The 18,052-nt window shown below is 40.6% G+C and overlaps 1 protein-coding gene across 1 annotated transcript in view; it reads left to right on the top strand.

The window, feature by feature from the left end:
- ADGRL3 (adhesion G protein-coupled receptor L3) overlaps positions 1 to 18,052 on the top strand; it is a 2,126,115-nt gene that overhangs the window by 1,740,985 nt on the left and 367,078 nt on the right. The window contains exons 15-16 of the mRNA XM_029600930.1: positions 8,077 to 8,285; positions 13,608 to 13,784. Of these exons, the coding sequence (XP_029456790.1) occupies positions 8,077 to 8,285; positions 13,608 to 13,784 (386 nt within the window). The remainder of the gene's footprint in view (positions 1 to 8,076; positions 8,286 to 13,607; positions 13,785 to 18,052) is intronic.

The raw sequence follows: 18,052 nt of genomic DNA, 5'->3' as shown, positions 1-18,052 counted from the left end.
CCCCTCTCTTCCCCTATCTAACCCATCCCCCAGCCCTACCTAAATCCCCCTCCTAACCTTTATCAAAGAAGTTACGCCCGCTCTCCATCCCCCGGCTAAGCGGCTGTGCCAGAGTCATTTGTCCCGCCCCCGAGCCGGCACCCCACCCACGGCCCCGCCCCAGAACGCCCCCTTTTGCAAGCCCCTGGACTTATGCGCTTCCCGGGGCTTGTGCGTGCCGCCAAACCTATGCAAGATGGGCTCGGCACGCGCAGGGGGAGGCGGGGGTAGGTTTTTGGGGATTGCGTGCATATCTTATGCGTGCAACCCTTTGAAAATCTACCCCTTTGTCTTTTAGGTATTTTTGTCAAAATTTATTTATTTTTTATATTTATCTTGCCCTGCAAGATCACTCTTAAGAACAATCAATGTATAAGAGAAGTAAATGCACAGGAGATAAAATCAAACAGTATATCAAAGAAAATCAAACAGCAGTAATTACAATGGACATGTGGTCGGTTGATAAGTTCACATCTTACAAACCTTTAGAACTGATGGAAATTAAACATGTTATTGTGGGCTGAGATTACACTTGCCAAGTACATTTTTAGCTCTGTAATATGAAAAGTCATTTGTTGATACCTCTGTACCCATACAGTACATAGATCAATTGTGGACATAAGTGTAAAGTGTCAGACTCTGATTTTACTAATGGGGCTGACAGATTTCTATTTATGAGCCCCATTAAAGTAAATGCTTTATTCATTTATTTTATAGTTCTGTACTAAAAGTAGTCTGTAGAGATTTCCTTAAACATTACAATGTGATGGAAAGGAGGAAAGAATTATATTATGCTATTGATACTTTTATCACGTTTCATAGGTAAGCTTTTTGAAAACTAAGATAACACTTAGACGTTAATTGTCCAAGCCATTTCCATGATAAAACAGTGCTTACCTCTGGCCTTAGCCACCTCCTTGTCACATTGTTTTGCCACCTTCAGATCCTCAGGCACTGTCACCCCAAAGTCTCTCTCCTAGTCTGTATACATCAGACTTTTGCCCCTTATCTTGTACAGCTCCATTGGATTTCTGCATTCCATATGCATGACTCTGCATTTCTTGGCACTGAATTTAGCTGCCAAAAATTTGACCATTTCTCAATCTGAGTAAGCTTAAGCAGTGCTCAAAGATATGGCAGCATGATAATTCCCCTGTATAGGTCATTGGTGAGACCTCATCTAGAATACTGTGTTCAGGTCTGGAGACCATATCTAAAAAATGATAGAGACCGAATCAAAGCAGTCTAGAGAAAGGCAACTAAAATGGTGTAAGGTCTGCAACAAAAGAGTTATGAGATGAGATTGAAGGACCTAAATCTATATACCCTAGAGGAGAAGAGAGATGGAAGTGATAAGATACAGACTTAAATACCTGAAAGGTATTCATAATGCATAGGAATCAAACCTTTTTGGATGGAAAGAAAACCATAGAACAAGGGGTCATAATAAAATTCCAAGGGGGTCGTTAGCACCCATGTCAGGAAGTATTTCTTCATGGAAAGAGTGGTGGATGCATGGAATGTCCTCCTAGTAGAGGTAGTGAGGACAAGGATGGTAATGGACTTCAGAAGGGCGTGGGATAAGCACAGAGAATTCCTAGCAGATAAATGGAGATTAAGAAAATGATAAGCCATGTTGAGCAGGGTAACCTGCACAGAGCAACTCGTACCCGAAGCATAAAAAAAAATCTTGCTGGGCAGACTGGATGGACCACTTGGGTCTTTTTCTGCCGACATTTACTGTTACCTATGGAAATAGACGTTTAGAAAATTAACTGCGCTATATAAGGTTAAAAGTACTTGAATAGGTTCTCTGTGTCTATACTATTAACTCCAGTAACAAGAAGTGTTCCCAGGTTCGGGGTTTGGCAGGGTTATGGGAACTGCATGTATACCTTTGCACTTTCAAATGTATGTATGTATTTTTTTTTTCCTTTTGGACATTATCAACACAAGTTAGTAGATGGAAATATGTGCTGGTTGTTTTCCTGGGATAATTTTCAAAGTGAAAGGATGTCTGCACTTTCACTTTGGAAATCAGTGCAAAGACTGTGCGTAAAACCTGCCCACAAACTTTTCACTGATATGGGTAGTTTTAAAATTACCCCCTTCAAGTCCATGTAGTCATTTTGATACAATTCTACAATTCTGATACTAGTGGTAGTGGTAAGTTAACAATAAGGAGCCTGTGAAAAGAAGGAACAAACAAAATCACTCTTAGAAATGAAAATGTAAGTTAGAATATGATTGAAAAGTCAACTTTTGTGCAAATATTTAAAAATGTGAGACAGGGGGCGCTCTAGCACAGCGATCAAAATGGCCGCCTAAGCGACTGTCTCCGCTCCAGTCTTTCCAATAATCTGGGGAAACTATACTCCAAAATATTTTCCGGCGCTAATTTTCAGATCCTACAGCTCCTAAATCGTCACTGCACTCAATGGCAGCGAGCAAAGCCGGGAAAATAGAGGCAGCCTTTGCGGCGGCGACCGGAACAAAAAGATCGAAGGCTGACCCTCCGTCACCAGGCAAGGCCCCGCCGGCGAAAGTCATGGCGTCCGCTGACGTTGTATTAATCGAGCTGCGACAACTCAAAGACTTGATTAATATTAATATTGATGCCACTAACGCAATCCGCGGTGAATTGCAAGCGGTTTCCACCCAGCTTGACACGTATCGCTCCCGCCTCGACGATGTGGAAACTCAAGTCTCCTCCTTGTTACTAACAGCTACCTCCTTCCCCAACATACAAAAGATGTGGCACATTTACAAAATTCTCTGGAGGACCTCTCTAACAGAAATCGCCGCAATAACATACGGATTCTCGGTGTTGCAGAAGGCGAAGAAGGTAACGATATCGGCGGCTTTATCCTTAGACTGCTTAACACTAGCCTCCATCTTGAGTTTCAGTATCCTGCAGAAATCGAAAGGGCCCATAGAGTGCCCGCTAAACCTCTTCATAACTCTAAATATCCGCAGCCCATTATTTTTAAATTGCTGCGTCATCCGCAAGTCCTTCAAATACTGGCGGCTGCCAGGACTCAGGCACCTATTCAATATAAAGGCCATAATGTGCTTTTTGTTCCCGACTTAGCCAAAGAAACTGCTACGAGGCGTAAGGCCTTTCTCGCCCTCCGGCCACGGCTTCAGCGCGTAGGTGCAAAATATGGGCTACTCTATCCAGCGCAGATGAAGGTTACTCACCTTAATCACACCAAGATATATCAACAACCTCAAGACCTGGAGGTCTTCCTTCAATCACTGGGAGATGGCCAAGATATGAATACCTGAATTGATACTGTATAGGGCTACTCTTAGCCCTAAAGTGGCATTCCTTTTGCAATAGCTCTGATTAGAGCTGAAAGGCCGTCAACTTCGCTGGTACAGTTGACATTTTTGCTTTTTCCTTTCCCCTTCTTGATTGCTCTCACTTTTTTCATATTCAGTTGAGCGGAGCGGATCGTTTGGAAGGCCAGTGGTCCGCCTGGAACCCCATCACTAGTCCCAGTAGGGACTTTCTAGCATAGCACAGATAGTGCTAGCAATACTTGATATCTTTTTTTTCTTTCTTTTTTTTTTCTCATCTCTTCTCTTTTTCTCTTTGCTACTCTTCTCTATATTCTTTCTAAATCCCCTTCTAGCTTCTTCTTTATTCTTCTTTGTCAACTTTTCTTCTTTGTCTCTCTTCTTGTTTGCTCTTATTTCATAAACTACAAAGGCATACTTCAGGTTATTTTTACATCGCTCCTCACCCTAATTGCTCATGTCTGCCGCCATTACTGTGGTATCTCTCAACGTCCAAGGATTCTCGCATCCCATCAAGAGGAAAAAAGTTCTCACTTATTTAAATTCTTTGCACGCAGATATCGCTCTCCTGCAGGAAACCCGTCTGACATCATCTGAATCCCTTAAACTGAAGCGACACTGGGTGGGTCAAATTTCATTCAGTCCTGCAGTTCATAAAAAACGGGGGACAGCTATACTTATCAATAAACGACTAGATGCAACGATTATTCAGCAATCTGCGGATCTTGATGGTAGATGGAATTTCATTCAAGTTTCTATCAATAACGAAGTATATTCTATTCTCAACTTATATGCTCCAAATCAAGATGATCCTGTTTTTTTTCACACTGTGTTTTTGCATCTCCTTGCTAACGACTCTGCACAGATTATCATTGGAGGGGACTTCAATCAGGCCCTGGATCCCTACATACATCGGAAATTGATGGCACGCCTATCCATATCAAAATCAAGCAAAGCTCTCAAACATCTCATGTCTTCATTTGGATTATCAGATCCTTGGCGTCTTCTTCATCCTGGAGATAAGGAATACACTTTCTTCTCTGCTCCACATTCCTCTTACTCTCGCATTGACTTCTTTTGAACATCTCATTCCTTAATCCCGCAGATCCTCTCAGCTGACATTGCCCCTATATTGGTCTCGGATCATGCTGCAATTATTATTTGATGTACTCTACAATCACCGATTATAACGGACAAAATATGGAGATTCAATTCTTCGCTTTTAGCAGACTCAGACTTTGTAGACCACATTCGTACTCATACTATAGATTACTTTTCTACTAATGACACTCCAGACATCTCAATCTCAACTCTCTGGGAGGCCTACAAGGCCACCATTAGAGGCATTATCATCGGCTACTCGGCGCACCAGCGGAAAACTAAACAAGCAGAATTAGCTAGACTTCAAAGCTCCGTTGCCTCTTTGGAATCCGAACACATTAAACGCCCGACCAGCACCTCTCTGGCAGCTGTAATAAAGGCAAAGTTTCAATATAATCAGCTTCTCAGCTCATCTGTTCGCTTATCTACTTTTCACACGAATGCTACATATTATGCGGAAAATAATAAATGTGGTCACCTTCTGGCCTCTTACTTGAAGAAGAGGGCAGAAAAAAAAGTATCACGAAACTCACGTCTACTTCAAATCAGGTTCTTACTCCAGATATGGATATTCTGCGTGAATTCCGAGACTTTTATGAAAAGCTTTACCAGCAGGAAGTTCACATTTCGGAAGAGGAACTTCATTCTTTTTTTTCCACAATCTCTCACCCTTCGTTATCAGTGCAACAAATTCAGGACCTTGAGTCTCCAATTACTTCACAGGAAATCAAATGTGCGATTCATGCTCTCCCAGCAGGGAAAGCCCCCGGTCTGGATGGCTTCACTACTGATTTTTACAAAACTTTTAGCAAGGACTTAGTTCCATATTTACAACAGTATTATTTGATTGCCCCGGATCAACCAGAACTTTTCTCCTCTTTCTCCACAGCGTGTATCGTGGTTCTTCCAAAGCCAGGTAGAGATGCAACGGAAGTTGGCAATTACAGGCCCATATCTTTATTGAATACAGATTACAAAATTTTTACTAAAATATTAGCCACTCGACTATCCCGTATAATGTCCAGTATTATTCATCCAGATCAATCTGGTTTCATAAAAAATAGGCTCATAACAAATAACACTAGACTTTTTTTTCATATCCATGAAGCGGTATCCTCTGCCCCCTCCCCGGTCATAGCTGTTTCTCTGGACGCCGACAAAGCTTTCGACCGTGTGGAGTGGTCTTTTCTTTTCTCCACCTTACATAAATTTGGTTTTGGCCCCAATTTCATTTCATGGATCAAACTCATCTATTCTTCTCCCACTGCTTTTTTATATCTAAATAACCACAGATCCCCAATTTTTTCCCTTCATAGAGGAACTCGCCAAGGATGTCCCCTCTCTCCTCTGCTCTTCAACCTGGCTTTGGAACCCCTTCTCCTTGCCATCCGACAGAATTCGTTAATTACAGGTGTGAAAATTGGTTCGGAAGAATATAAGTTATCAGCTTATGCAGACGATGTGTTGCTTTTTCTGTCTCATCCTGATTCCTCCCTTCCATACCTCCTCCAGCAAATTGCTTCATACTCTGCTCTCTCTGGTTATAAGATTAACTGGCACAAGACTGAACTCCTCCCCCTCAATACTTTAGGTTCATTGGTTGACCTCACCAATTCTGCTATACAAAAAGTCCCCCAGTGTATTAAGTATTTGGGAATTTATTTTTACTCCGAGCCCCAATTAACACTTTCTAATGCTGAAACCCGTATTCTCCAAGTGATTAAAGATCTCACTATCCACTGGTCTCCCCTACATCTCACATGGTGGGGACGGTTAGACACTATAAAAATGGTGGTTGCCCCTAAAATCACTTATGCCTTATCAATGATTCCTATTTTCTTCTCCTGTGCTTTTTACAAGCAGATTGACCGGATACTATCTTCCTTCTTATGGAAGAATAAGACCCCCAGAATTGCTTTAACCAAACTCAAACTCGTTAAGGCTGAGGGAGGTGTCAATTTCCCTAATTTCTATGCATACCATCAAGCTTTCATGCTTCAACAAGCTCAGCATCATTTCTCTCCCTCTGCTACTCCAGGGGATAGACCTAGATGGCTAGATTTGGAATGTTCCCTAGTATCCCCTTTCCCACTTACTTGTTTCCCAGGGATGAAAATATCCAAACAACTTGAATCTAATGCAATTTTACGCTCACTACACAAGGCGTACTCTCTTTTTGATTCCATCCGTCCCAAACATATATGCTCTTGGAGCTATTCTAACATGGCCCCCATATGGCGTAACTCTAGATTGACCATTGACAAACACCCTCTCAATTGGCCGCTATGGCAAACAAAAGGCATCTGGTTCTTGGCCTCCATTTTGGAAGACGCTACGATACATACGTTTCCTCGCATGCGAGCAAAATATGGGCTACCAGCCTCTCAATTTTTTGCATGGCTGCAATTACGAACTGTTGTAGCTGCTTCCTCATACTCCTCCACTTCACTCAATACATCCCCATATCTATTACAAGTTTTCCAGGAACATGGGCTTCAGAGGCATTTAGCATCGAAACTATATAAACTTCTTGTTTCTACTGATGCTCATGTCCTTCGAAATGAGCTTTACTCCACATGGACTAGGGAAATTGACACCCATATTGGTCACACTACATGGCGATACCTCTGGTCCATAACTACTCGCATCACCTTATCTTCCAGCCTGACGCAATCCTCCTTTTTCCTCATGCACAGAGCTCTCTGGACACCTTGGCGATTACATAGAGCCGGTTTACTTACCTCTCATCAATGCTGGTCATGCTCAGCACCCAAAGCGACTTTTGAGCATATGTTTTTCTTTTGCCCATATGTACGAAATTTTTGGCTCCAAGTTTGGACAACGATTACTTCCATCATCCCCATTTCCCATCCCTTTACGTATGCTGTGTTTTTCCTTCGAGGCTCCAATCCTTCGTTTCCCCTATCCCTTCCTCATCGGAAATTAATGGATTTCTTGTTCGCCATTGCTATTCACACAATACTATCTAACTGGAAGCGTAGTGATTTGCTTTCACAAGCCTGGTGGTGGAATTCAGTGTGTATGTATTATAAGTATGAAAAAGCCATGGCTATAAAGTGTAATCGGCTAGCTTCTTGGGTTCAAGTATGGAAACCGCTCGAAGAATATATAACCTCTCTATCTTGATAACCTGATACTTACTTGCATATTCCACTTTTCTCTGTCGTATCCACATGTCACTTTCTCATGCACTTCTGCCCTTCTCTCTTTATCTTTCCTCTCTCTTATTCCCTCTTTACCTTTTCATTTTAGTCTCTTCTTCTCTCAGGATTCTCTTATAACGTACTTTATAATGTTATATTTGTTTCCCCCCCCCCCCCCCATTATTATTGCTAATACAGAAGTTGTGGGCTCTTTATTTGTTTGGAATGTATGCTTAATTTGAGTCCTGTAAACTGGATATCTATTGCACTGAGCTATTGTGTTCGAGATTCTTATATGCTGTCTCCATTATGTTGAATCCTGTCTCTTTCTTTTATTTTGTAATCTCTCTGATTTTTGTTTAAAAAACTGTTTAATAAATCGTTTAAACTTAAAAAAAAAAATGTGAGACAGGTTAATAGAAAGGAACTGATTTCTAAATAACATTTTGTTTTGATTCTTTTTTTTAAGGTGAAATCAGAGTGGCTTTTGTCCTGTATAACAATTTAGGTCCCTATCTCTCCACGGAGAATGCCAGTATGAAGTTAGGAACCGAGGCCATGTCCACCAATCACTCTGTGATAGTGAATTCCCCCATCATTACTGCAGCAGTCTACAAAGAGTTTAGCAATAAAGTGTATCTGGCTGACCCAGTGGTGTTTACGGTCAAGCACATCAAGGTATGTAAGATTTTTAATCACTTTTGATTGTGAGTGATTACTTTTGTATTTCTTTAAATAAAGAAACCAAAATGTGGTTTTACTTTTGGTTTTATCTTTTGTTTTAATTATTCTATAGGTTCTTACTGTTTATTTTGTTAGCCAGATAATCGAGGAGGTCCATATTTTGTGCCACTTAGTCAGATAAGTTCTGACTTATCCAGCTAAGTAGCAGAGTTTCAATATTTGGCCAAGGTCAGTGGCTGCTATTTATCCAGCTAAGTATTAAAGCGGCTAGGTAGTGAGAGGAGAATGGGCATAATGGGGCGGAGCTGAGTTAGCCGACTAACTTATCTGGCTAACTTTCAGGGTTATTTTGTAAAGGCTTATCACACGCAAATTCCAGTCGGGACAACGAGGGAAGGAGTTGGGTGGCGAGGGGGGCGGACTCTGCGGTGTCTTCGCTGGCGGCGATAAGGTTAGTAATGTTATCGCCAGTAGCGCGCCGAATAGCACCACCTTTCACGGTGGTGCCATTCAGTGCGAAAGCCAGCCGCGAAGACACCACAGTGGTGCGAAGGCTGCAGGCTTTCGCAGGCCCGATCACCCCCACCCCCACCCCCCATTTCCACTGGATTCATCATTCAGTGTTGAATGATGAAGCCAGGCCTTTGGATGGCACATATACTCTTCCTAAAGTTAACCAGAAAAACGTATCCGTATAACTTTAAGATTGTGTTGGATGTATTCAGTGGCACGGCTGCACTGCTGAATATATAGGCTAAGTTCACCAGATAAGTTTAACAGACTCACTAGCCAAACTGCACAACAGCTGAATATGACTCACAGCTATATAAAATCTGTCTCTCAATAAATTGAGCTAAAAGTATTTTAATATTCCAGGAAATAAAGGTTAATGAATTTTCTATATTGAATTACTTTGCAATAGATTATCTTTTTGACTTATTTAGATTTAAAAAATGGTTATGCCATCTGCTCAAGATTATACCTTAACTCTCCAGAATGTTTGGTATCTCAGCTTACATAATTTATTTATTTAAATATTTTCAGAATTTATAGGCCACAATTATCCCAATCTCTAAGTGACATACAAAATCATCCATAGTTAAAATACATAAAACATAGCACAAAATAAGACAGGACAATAATATGCATATCAAATAGATATATGACCGTAAGATGTCATAGGAACATAGCAATCGCAGAATAATCAATTCAGCAGTTGCAGTCTATGTCAAGTATTAAAAGCTCTTAACATTGCTCTAATATTTTAAAAGCCTGCCTAAATAAATACGCGTTCAGATATTGTATTAAAGTTTTACAGCAAGTCTCTTTCCAAAGTATGTCAGGAAGCCAATTCCACAAATTTATATTTAATAATTATGGAAGCATCCTTTTGCTTTTACCATGTTTTGCCATATATTTTTTTAATATGAAGTTTTACTTTAAATATTAACTCACTGCTAGTTTGTGTCTAATGACAAAACTATCATTAAGGAATTGTGTTGAAGAATGGATGAATCAATCATCTTCAGCTGCGACTCTTATAGCAATAAAATTAAGTGGGTTCAAATTAGAGCTACCAAGATCCCTTCTCAAATAGATGATTTTTCATTGGTTCTTGCCAACAGATGTTAGCATGTAATTGGCATCCCAGTGATTCAATTGCTTTACTTTTGATCCAGAAACAGCCTTGGTTGTTCTCTGTCTCTTGCTGACCTATACTACCTGATCCATTGATTTGGTTAATATTTTCTATTTTTTTATTTTTATTTTTTTTAATTTTTGTTTTAACCAGGACTAGGAACGGTTTTCCACTTCAGAGGGGGAAAAAGAGGGAAAATGACATCAATTCATTTATTTTTCCCTATGCCTGCTAGCTGATGCTTCCCCTTTTTGCTTTTATTCCAATCATGACTTGTCTCAAATGTGGGTATCGCACCATGGGCCCTCATTTGCAGATACTTGTGTATTTCTTTCATTTTTAATCTCTCTCCCTTGTAATACAGCCATTGAATTGCTAGTCCTTTGATCAAGTGGTATGGAGCAGAGTTACCACCAGAACAGCACACGTGTTCTTAAGCCAGCCATTGAGTGATAGCTGGGACTTCTTTATCAGAGGCATTCGCTTTGTAATGTATAGCATTACATAATGGAATATTTTTAGTCCATAGATTTATTTTAACATGGAAGGATAGTGTGAAGACTACTAAAAAGTTCCATGCTTCTGTGGAACCCTGCACAGTTTCCAAATGTATCTGCTTAGGAAGGAATTTCTTTTATTTGACCAATAAGTTTAGGAAATTTGCAATTCATTCTTTTTTTTTTTCATTGTATTTTGTGAGGGGAATTTCAAATATGCTCTCTAACCAAATGTCTGTCTTAAATATTTTCAGATGTTAGCATGTATGTCTGAACAATCCACAGATGACCTCTCCATTTGAATTCATAATTACCTGTAGATTGCCTATGGTAATCTGTAACCCTTTAGACATTTTTAAAGATTCATTGGTGCAATACTCATTCCATTTCTTCCTGCTAGATAAGTCATTATGTATGGGATTTCCCTCCTAAAAGCTGATGGAGACAGAGAACACACCTCTTTTATAACCTCATTCTGGGCTATAAGGGGAGTATAATTCTAGTTTAGTTCAGTAATTTTTGTTTCCAGCAAATGCAGACATGTAAAGAGGATTTTAAACTCCCAGAGTTAGGATGTGACCCTGGCCTGGCTGAGTCCTTGTTGGTCCTGGGCCAACAGACTCTAGGGCAGTGATGGCAAATTCCAGGCCTCGAGTGCCACAAACAGGCCAGGTTTTCAGGATATCCACAATGAATATGCATGAGATATATTTGCATACAATGGAGGCAGTGCATGCAAATCTTTCTCATGCATATTCATTATAGATGTCCTGAAAACCTGGCCTGTTTGTGGCACTCGAAGCCTGGAGTTGTCCATCACTGCCCTAGGGGTTCATTTTTCCAGTGGGAGCATTCTCTCAAGCCTTGCCCTTGTTGAGCTTCTGAAAAGTTATCACAGTTTCCTTAAGGGTCTGTGGAACCTCCAGAGAATGGATCCTAGATCCATAGGAACTCGGTAGCCTTTAAATTGAAAATGAAAAACAGAGCCTGCAGGACTGCTTTCTCTCTGGCCCTGCTCTTCTCCCCCCCCCCCCCCATCTCTCCAGTGAAAGCAAAAGAAATATAAAGCTTAAGGCTTAGAGCAGAAACAAGGAAAACTGGGTCTGCTTAGTAACTGGCAATAGCTCCTTGGAGGTGGTAAGTAGCAGATGTGCCATTTATTTTCTTGGGGGAGAAAAGTTAGTGTTGGGGCTTGCACATTGTTTGCTGTTTGTGTGTTCACAAAGCTGAGGAACAACAGCAGCTGAATGTGTTTGTCTACTGTAGAGGGAGAGGGACTTATCTCACCATTGCTGTGCCTCCTTTGGTTTATTTCCTTGCTGTTTCTGAGGCATTGCAGACATGCATAGAGGGTGTGACTCCTGAACAGAGCCCCATTGGCTCTGAGAGAGGAGTGGGTTTTTCTCTGGCAAGCTCAGGTGCCAATGGAAGATTTCCATTCTCTCGAATAGCTTAGCCGTTGAAAGGTTGTGCCTGCAAAAGAGAGGTTATTCTGCCGCAGTAATTTCAACCATGTTAAATACATGAAAGTTTTTTCACTTTCCTAGCCTATACCAGATTTTGAGAGTTGAGGATTATTGCTCCAAGGAGGATTTTTCTCCCTGGAAATCAGAGAGCCCACAGATTCTAGATATCTTACAGGTGAGTTTGGATAAGGGTCTGGCACTTGGTTCCATGAAGGTTCAGGTAGTAACTATCGCATGCTCTAGGCATTTAATTAAAGACACCAAAATAGCCACGCATCTAGACATAGGTCATTTCTCGAAAGGGGTGTATAGTGCATTAGGCTACTATTTCACTCCCAGTGGGATCTCAACTTGATGCTAAAGGCCTTGGTCAGACTGCCCTTTGAGCCAATAAAACAGACATTCATTAAGGACTTATCTCTAAAAACTTCCTTCCTTAAAGCAATATGCTCAGCTAGACACATCTCAGACCTACAGGCCCTGTCCTGCAGGGATCCATATCTAGTAATTTTGCAAGATTTGGCTACCTTTCACCCGGTCCTGTCTTTCCTACCCAAGGTAGTATCTATATTTCATGTGAACCAATTGGTATCTCTTCCAGCTTCCAGCAGCAGTGTATATCAGGGAAAAGATAAGAGCCTATGACTGTTAGATGTATGTTAGATTATTTTGAGATATCTGAAGGTAACAAGTGATTTTAGGAAAACAGACAAACTGTTTGTGGTATTTGGTGCACAGAAAGGGGAGGTGGCTTCCAAGGCCACCATAACTAGATGAATCAAGGAGACAATTGTGACGGCCTATCTACTGTTAAGTAAGCAGCTCCTGGTAGCACTCTGGGCTCACTCTACAAGGATGCAGTATCATTCTGGGCATAGGCAGCTTGGCCTCTACAGAGAAAATTTATAAGGCAGTTTGGTCTTCCTTGCACTCTTTTGTTAAACATTACTGACTGGACATATACAGGCCAAGGCAGATGTTCCCATGGAACACAGGGTTAAGCAGGGTATGATCATGTAACACATTCATATTTGTAAGAGTGCTTGTTCTCTCTTTCGGTGATAGTATCTCTTTTTTTACTTGAATCATTCATGTGAGCCTTATATTAAAAAAAAAAAGAAGAGGGTGGTATTGTGGGTAATCGCAGTGTTCTGTGAGTAGACTGCTGAATTGGACTAGGACCATAACCCCTTATAGCCCAGAATGAAATCATAAAAGAGTTGTGTTCTCTATGTCCATCAACTGTGGAGGAGGAAATCTCATATGTAATGACTGGTCTAGCAGGACTCAAGGAAAGGAAATTATCGGGTAAGAATAATTAAAACTTTCCCATGAAGGACAAAACTGGGAACTCCATAAGATGAGCTTTGTTCCTGCAATACTTGACTTCTAAAAGTAATTAAATATACTACTGCGTTATGCTGTGTAAATGAAGCAACTAAGTGTTGAAAGGTTGATTTTACACTCTGCTTGAAATTAATCAAGAACAAATAATTTATTTGGCATTTGATGAGAGACCATCTATATTATATTCTAATATCCCACGGATATCACAAGTAGTGCTTGACATACAGAATAATACTGTTACGTTATGCTAGTAATAAAGAATAGGGTAATAGAGTGGCTTGGGAGCAAGTTGGTTCACTTTGGAAATCTATGAAGCCTTACAATGATCCTTTGCTCTATTTGTTTCTTTTTTTTTTTTTTTTTTTAGCAGTCTGAAGATAATTTCAACCCTAACTGTTCATTCTGGAGTTATTCAAAACGTACAATGACTGGGTACTGGTCAACACAAGGCTGCCGACTCCTCACAACAAACAAGACACACACCACTTGTTCCTGCAATCACCTAACCAACTTTGCAGTCCTCATGGCGCATGTAGAAGTAAAGGTATGGACTGTGATATACTAAATTAAACATTCTATAATTGATTTAGTGAAATGCCCTGTGATTTGTCCTGGAAACTTGGAACTTTTTTTATTTGTAATGTAGTTTTATGCATTGTTTAGGAGTCAAGAAGATCCTGACTGGGTCAGTCCATGGTCTCAGCAGCAAGTTTATGTGGAGGATCCAGGTTTGCTACCTGGGCTCAGCTTTCAATCTCCAGGCCAGTTAGGAACTTTGGTCATCACTCAGTAGCTGGGAATGAAGACTCTTGATGTCATTGCCCAATGAAGGCCAGTTCCAACCGAGCTGGAAGTTAAAATGAGCTGTGTCAAAAATATTGAAGAAATTATAAAAAGAGAAATTATGTTGCCTGACCAATAGTATCCCGTTAATGGGTGAAATTTTTCATCACTATCACAGGTCATAATATTTTTGACCATCTCTGCTTGTGATAGTTATTTATAACTCATGAAATAAAAATGTGCACAGTTGCAACCAATGTATAGTAAATGGTTGTTTCTCCTAATATCAGACAAAAAATATATTCTTCATAATCTCCATCAGAAACTTGAAAAAATCAAGCATGTATGAGCAAAGGAAAAACACAGGCATTTAGATGCCTTCTGTTTATGATGCAGTGGTAAATTCTGTTTACCTTTGTATATGTTTAGCATACTAACTTATATCTAAAAACTTATATACTAACTTATATCTAAAAAATGGTTGAAATGCTTTTAAAAGTACATAACATAAGTACTGTATGCTAACAAATAAACAACTAAGTGCGTTTAACACGGGTAAAATGGCATATGTGGACAATGACAATATATGACAATGGCATATATTGTAGCAATTTTCAAAAGCCCGCTTAAATGGGTAAAGTGCATTTACACATGTAAAACCCAATTTTAAGCATGGAAATTTTGGGGTAGGCTTTAAAACGCGTATGCGCGCCAGGCCTATTTTAAAAAGGCCCGGCAAGGCACATAAAGCCCCAGGGTGCGTGTATGTCCCGGAGCTTCGAAAAAGGGGCAGGGCGGGCTGAGACGAGGCCAGGCGGAACTAATGTCCCCAGCACAGCGGCTATTTGCCACTGTGCTGGAGGATTGCGTGCCGGCAGAGTGCCGGCGTGCGCAACCTGCACCTGCCCCTGCCCCAAGGCAGGCGCAAACAGTAAGTTAAAGGAATGGAGGGGGTTAGAATAGGGCTAGGGGGTGGGAAGCTTAGGGGATGGGGTAGGAAGGATAGAGTAGGGGGAAGGGAAGTTTCCTCTCAGGTCACTCCTAAAGTGGAGCGGCCTGGGAGGGGAACGGGTGAAGGCCACTGGTGTCAGGGCAGTTAGCGTGTGCACATGGACACCCATGCCCAAGTTCTTAAAATCTACCCGTTTATTTATTAGCTCATGCCTTTTCATTGTAGCTCGATTCGATTTACATTCAAGTATGGTAGATATTTTCCCTGTGCCCAGAGAGTTCACAGTATAACTGGGTCATTCATCAAACTGTGTTAGGTCTCTAACGTGTGTTATATTGTATATCATGTGATATACGTGATATTTTGCATCTCCCCACCCAGATACCCTCCTCTATTAAAATGACCTTTTTGCATGCAATTTACAAACATGAATAATGCACATGTATGCAAAAAGGTCATTAATAAGCAATTTGGTGCTAATATTTTATTGCGGCAGATGAAGAAGGTGGTCAGCCATGATAAAATATACCACCTCCTAGGCAAGCATTACTTGTGCAGCGGGATGCCCAGGACCCTAACACAGGTATCGAGGCTTCTGCTGCACATTTAATGCAGCTATAAAAAAAATAAATAAACAAACTGCGGCCAAATGAGGAGGTTGAGTGGGGTCAGTGCTCACCCACAATTCAACCTGGTGGTCCTGACTCTCCAGAAATGAAAAATAAGAGCTAATAGCGTGGCAGTGGTTGCGGCAATGCCCTGAAGTCTAACCCCACTGCCCCCTGGCTCCCCTGAAGTGGCAATCCACTTTGGAATTTATTCAGATAAGTGGTGTGCAACTGTTTTGCTTGTTTATTTTTGCTTCCTATATGTGGGGAGATTTTACATGTGGCATTTACATGCATTTTCTCTAAGTTGGCTTTTTGAATGTAAGTCATCAGATTTTCCAAAATGCACGAGTCAATGAAATTACACGTTTTTACCAATTCATCTACCAGTTTGCCTAGTCAATCTGTAGGTCGTCATAGAGACCTTCCTGGCTCTTCAGCCTGAACGCCCTTCTGTTCATCCAGACTGCCCACCCAGTCAGTATTTCATATTAAAGACTTTACTACTTTCGCCAGATTTCACATTTTCACATTTGCCAGATAAAGAGCAGATGTAAACATATGCAAGTAAGCTGCCAAATCTACATGCATACATTCCTTATAAAATAGCATTTTGCATGCATAAATGTTGGACCACTTCTTCTTTACACACATCAATTTATTTGCAAACACTTACGCCTGTATATTTAAGGTTTGTAAAATAGCATGTATGTGACTATATGCTATTTATGTGTGTATTTGCTAATTGTTCTGAGACTAGTCTTTTGAAAATTCACCTTCAACTGAGCCAAGGCTTTCCAGGGGCTGGAGTTGAAGCAGAGTTGGCACTTGCATACAATGCTAACAGTTTTGTGAATATTTAATGTAGGCGGTATATCAAATATTTTAACCACCTACTTAAATAAAATCTCTTTTATTTTAGTATGTATGCATTTAAGAGAAGGTGTAACTTTATGCGAGTAAATCTCTGTGCACACCTGTTCACTTACCAATGAATTTTCAAAGCAAACTTATACACACAAATTCAGTTTTAAAGTACTTGGTAAAGTCTGCGTGTATAATATACACGCAGACTTTAATCCTATATGAATGGTTATAAATTTACCTTGCCTCTCCTTCCCAAGATTCATAACCTTTTTGCCATCCGCCCCTCGTCACATCCTTCAAAGATGCACCTAAGAACATAAGAACATAAGAAATTGCCATGCTGGGACAGACCAAGGGTCCATCAAGCCCAGCATCCTGTTTCCAACAGAGGCCAAAAACCAGGCCACAAGAACCTGGCAATTACCCAAACACTAAGAAGAACCCATGCTACTGATGCAATTAATAGCAGTGGCTATTCCCTAAGTATAATTGATTAATAGCCATTAATGGACTTCTCCTCCAAGAACTTATCCAAACCTTTTTTGAACCCAGCTACACTAACTGCACTAACTACCTTCTCTGGCAACAAATTCCAGAGCTTTATTGTGCGTTGAGTGAAAAAAGAATTTTTCTCCGATTAGTCTTAAATGTGTTACTTGCTAACTTCATGGAATGCCCCCTAGTCCTTCTATTATTCGAAAGTGTAAATAACCGAGTCACATCTACTCGTTCAAGACCTCTCATGATCTTAAAGACCCTATCATATCCCCCCTCAGCCGTCTCTTGTCCAAGCTGAACAGCCCTAACCTCTTCAGCCTTTCCTCATAGGGGAGCTGTTCCATCCCCTTTATCATTTGGTTGCCCTTCTCTGTACCTTCTCCATCGCAACTATATCTTTTTTGAGATGCGGCGACCAGAATTGTACACAGTATTCAAGGTGCGGTCTCACCATGGAGCGATACAGAGGCATTATGACATTTTCTGTTCTATTAACCATTCCCTTCCTAATAATTCCTAACATTCTATTTGCTTTTTTGACTGCTGCAGCACACTGAGCCGACGATTTTAAAGTATTATCCACTATGATGCCTAGATCTTTTTCCTGGGTGGTAGCTCCTAACATAGAACCTAACATCGTGTAACTACAGCAAGGGTTAGTTTTCCCTATGTGCATCACCTTGCACTTGTCCACATTAAATTTCATCTGCCATTTGGATGCCCAATCTTCCAGTCTTGCAAGGTCCTCCTGTAATGTATCACAGTCTGCCTGTGATTTAACTACTCTGAATAATTTTGTATCATCCGCAAATTTGATAACCTCACTCGTCGTATTCCTTTCCAGATCATTTATATATATATTGAAAAGCACCGGTCCCAATACAGATCCCTGAGGTACTCCATTGTTTACCCTTTTCCACTGAGAATATTGACCATTTAATCCTACTCTCTGTTTCCTGTCTTTTAACCAGTTTGTAATCCACGAAAGCACATTGCCTCCTATCCCATGACTTTTTAGTTTTTGTAGAAGCCTCTCATGAGGGACTTTGTCAAACGCCTTCTGAAAATCCAAATACACTACATCTACCGGTTCACCTTTATCCA

Source organism: Rhinatrema bivittatum, chromosome 1 (assembly GCF_901001135.1).
Source record: "Rhinatrema bivittatum chromosome 1, aRhiBiv1.1, whole genome shotgun sequence".
Classification (NCBI taxonomy): domain Eukaryota; kingdom Metazoa; phylum Chordata; class Amphibia; order Gymnophiona; family Rhinatrematidae; genus Rhinatrema; species Rhinatrema bivittatum.
The sequence above is the reverse complement of the archived record's forward strand: the minus strand, read 5'-3'. Positions and strand labels throughout refer to the sequence as shown.